Genomic DNA, 2,876 nt, shown 5'->3' with positions numbered 1-2,876 from the left:
ATAGTGCCACCTATGGCATCGCTGTAATAAACAAGCAATAATTACTTTGTGAAACTTCTTCTAATAAAGTTTGTGTTCCGATTACCATGTATGTCAGGCGGCGATAGCATGACTCCTAGGCTGTCGTGCATGATGCTGAAATTTGTGAATTGATGTGTGACAGAAGCCTCTGTCAACTATGCTCATGCGCACCTTATATCTTTCTTTTGTTGTTGTTCTTACATATTGTTTTCAGTTAAGGGCTTCATAATGTAAAGCCGGGTGTAGGCCTACTTTCTATAATAAACAAAATTAACAACTACTTGGGCCAGGCCCACTCATATACTTTGCAAGCTGCATATGTGAACGCCTTTGCTAGGTACGCCGGAGGAGTATGTAGTGTGTACATGCCTCCTCAAATACCTATCTACATACCTGGGGCGGAGCCCCTAAATTTTTGGGGCCGAGGAAGCCGCCCCCCTCTACCCCTCACAATGGTCAGCCCTATCTGTAGTTAGATCCGACGACGGCGGTTCTTACGCATCATTTCCTTTTTGAAGATGTTTCTTTCGAAGAACCATCCTCGTAGTCCTTGTGTTGGAAAGGATGATGAGTATTGTTGCTACTTGTTTGCTGCGTGAGGTTGGTCGAGTCAGATTTCTTTATTTTTTTCTCCTTCTTTTTTCCCTACCAGTGTAAAGGAATTGGGCGTACATGCCACGAAGCTCAATGCACACCTTAGCTAGGCTCAGTGGGAATGCTGGAATCGGCTTAGATGATGGCTCGCTGTAGTGCAATTTATACTACATGAGATGATGCGGGCTGGGGTAAATATAGTTCGTCAAAAAAACACACAGAACGCAACCCAGAACGTACAAATCCTGAAGCAGACTAACCGGGCAGGCTCCCGGGAAACACGAAAATCGTACAAACAACTAAATAGGCCCTTTGCACATGCTCCTTGACTGGGCGATGTGTGCATCTTCTTTTGACAGCATATGTGCATACCCATTGTTTTGACAACTCATACAACTAGCGCCCCTTCCAATTGGCCTTCAATGCAACTTAGCATTTCTCGTGCTTTCGCATGAATTGCGCCTGGCCCAACAAGCAAGATCGCTCGCCTGAAAACGAAAGAGATCGCTCGAGTCGATTGGTGATGGTTGACCATTTGACTTTTGTAAAAAAAACTGAAAAATTCGCCAAAGCATGAAAGAAAACTTGAAGTTGGAAAGAAGTTCATAGATTTGCCAAAATAATCGCAAAAAATGAAAATTCAAAAATTCGATAAGGTTCATGAAATTTGAAAAAAATACTAATAAAGATAGAAAATCTGAAAAATTCTCGGATTTGAATTTTTTCCAGATGCATGAGTTTTTTGACAAATAGCCTTAAACGGGCGCACGAAAAGGGTTCAGCCAGTTCGTGACAAGAAATGCCATAACAAAAAAACCCGGTTCAGAAAAAATAGAAACAAAAAAATACGGTCAGAAAGCTTCCAAAACTGGTCTGGAAGCTTCTAATATTTTTTTTTGAAAGAGCCAATGTACCATTGGCATTCATATATTAAGCGGGGAAGAAGATGGCAAATACGTTCATGATCAGAAGCCTCATCATGGTGGTTACAAGAGTTTTGATCGGCATAAAGAAGAGAAAATCTTTTAGCCTGGGTCTCCTAGTGGTGTCTGGAGGCATTTGGCACCAGCGAGCTTCCAGCAGTCCATGTCACTACGAATGGCTGCTAACATGTCGCTACTAGATCTCTGCACATTTCTGAAGATGCGATTGTTCCTCTCAGTCCAGATGTGCCATGTGACGAGGAAAATCATTGTTTTGAGCTTCTCCCTTAGGTTTTGCCTTGTCTGTTGCAGGGTATTCTTGACTCTATGCTCGGAGGGCTCATCAGAGCCTTGAGATAGGAGAGCAAGCTTGCTACAGCCCGGCCATGCTGAGGTTTTCTGCCATATTTCTTTAGATGTCGGACAGTCCCAGAAAAGATGGGTAGCCGTTTCTAAGTTTCTCATGCATAGGGAGAAGAAGTACCCGTTTTCCCAACCTCAGCGTTGTAATCTGTCATTGCACCATAAGCGGTTTTGCAGCAGCAGCCAGAAGAAAGCCTTAATCGTTCCAGGAGCCCAGGTCTTCCAGATCAGCTCCTTGTGGTCAGTTTTTGTAAGGTCATCAAACTGAGCTGTGTAAGCCGACTTGGTGGTGTATATTCCAGAACCTTGAAGACGCCATAAAACTCTGTCATCAGTGTCCGGCTGCAAAGTGATATTTGCATCTCTGAGTGCATGCCACAGAATGAGGAAGTTTTGCATCAGGTCCATGTCTGTTGGCTGTCTAAGGTCTGATATCCATTTGTCATTAGTAAGAGCATCATGCACTGATCTCTTCTTGCCCCTCGATCGGTTGTATAGGTCTGGGAAGAGAACTTCCAGACAAGGTGTGGTGAGCCAGTTAGAAGTCCAGAAAGATGCTAACTTGCCATTTCCCAGAGTCACTACAAGGGTCGATCCTCGTTTTGCCAAGACAGCCATAGCCATCATTGACAGAGGGCACTAGTAAATCTTTCCAGTTCATGGATTCCAAGACCACCATTTTCTGTTGGCGTGCAATTTTTTTCCAAGCAACTTTGCACTGCCCTGCGGTTAGATCTTTCTCCTGATCCCAGAGAAAGCGGCGACGGATCTTGTCTATGTCCTTTAGCAGCCTCTTTGGTGGGCGAAGGTTGGGACTACTAACAGCACGCAACGGACCAGCACCCTTCTTCCTGCAAAGGACATCAATCTGCCTTTCCAACCAGCCAAACGTGCTCAAATTCGGTCCAGAATGAACTGAAAATGAATAATTCTTGTCCTCCCCAAGTTGATTGGCAAACCCAGGTATTTTATGGG

The 2,876-nt window shown here is 44.2% G+C and overlaps 1 protein-coding gene across 1 annotated transcript; it reads right to left on the bottom strand.

Annotated features, from left to right (window-relative positions):
• Window positions 1–2,036: 2,036 nt before the first annotated feature.
• On the bottom strand, window positions 2,037–2,519 carry LOC147985228 (uncharacterized). Its single transcript, XM_087541472.1, has one exon. It carries the CDS (start codon window positions 2,517–2,519, stop codon window positions 2,037–2,039), a length of 483 nt encoding a protein of 160 aa, XP_087397598.1.
• Between the last annotated feature and the right edge of the window lie 357 nt (window positions 2,520–2,876).

This window comes from Triticum urartu, chromosome 2A (genome assembly GCF_056163025.1).
Source record: "Triticum urartu cultivar PI428250 chromosome 2A, HENAU_Tu73, whole genome shotgun sequence".
Taxonomy (NCBI): Eukaryota; Viridiplantae; Streptophyta; class Magnoliopsida; order Poales; family Poaceae; genus Triticum; species Triticum urartu.
The sequence above is the reverse complement of the archived record's forward strand: the minus strand, read 5'-3'. Positions and strand labels throughout refer to the sequence as shown.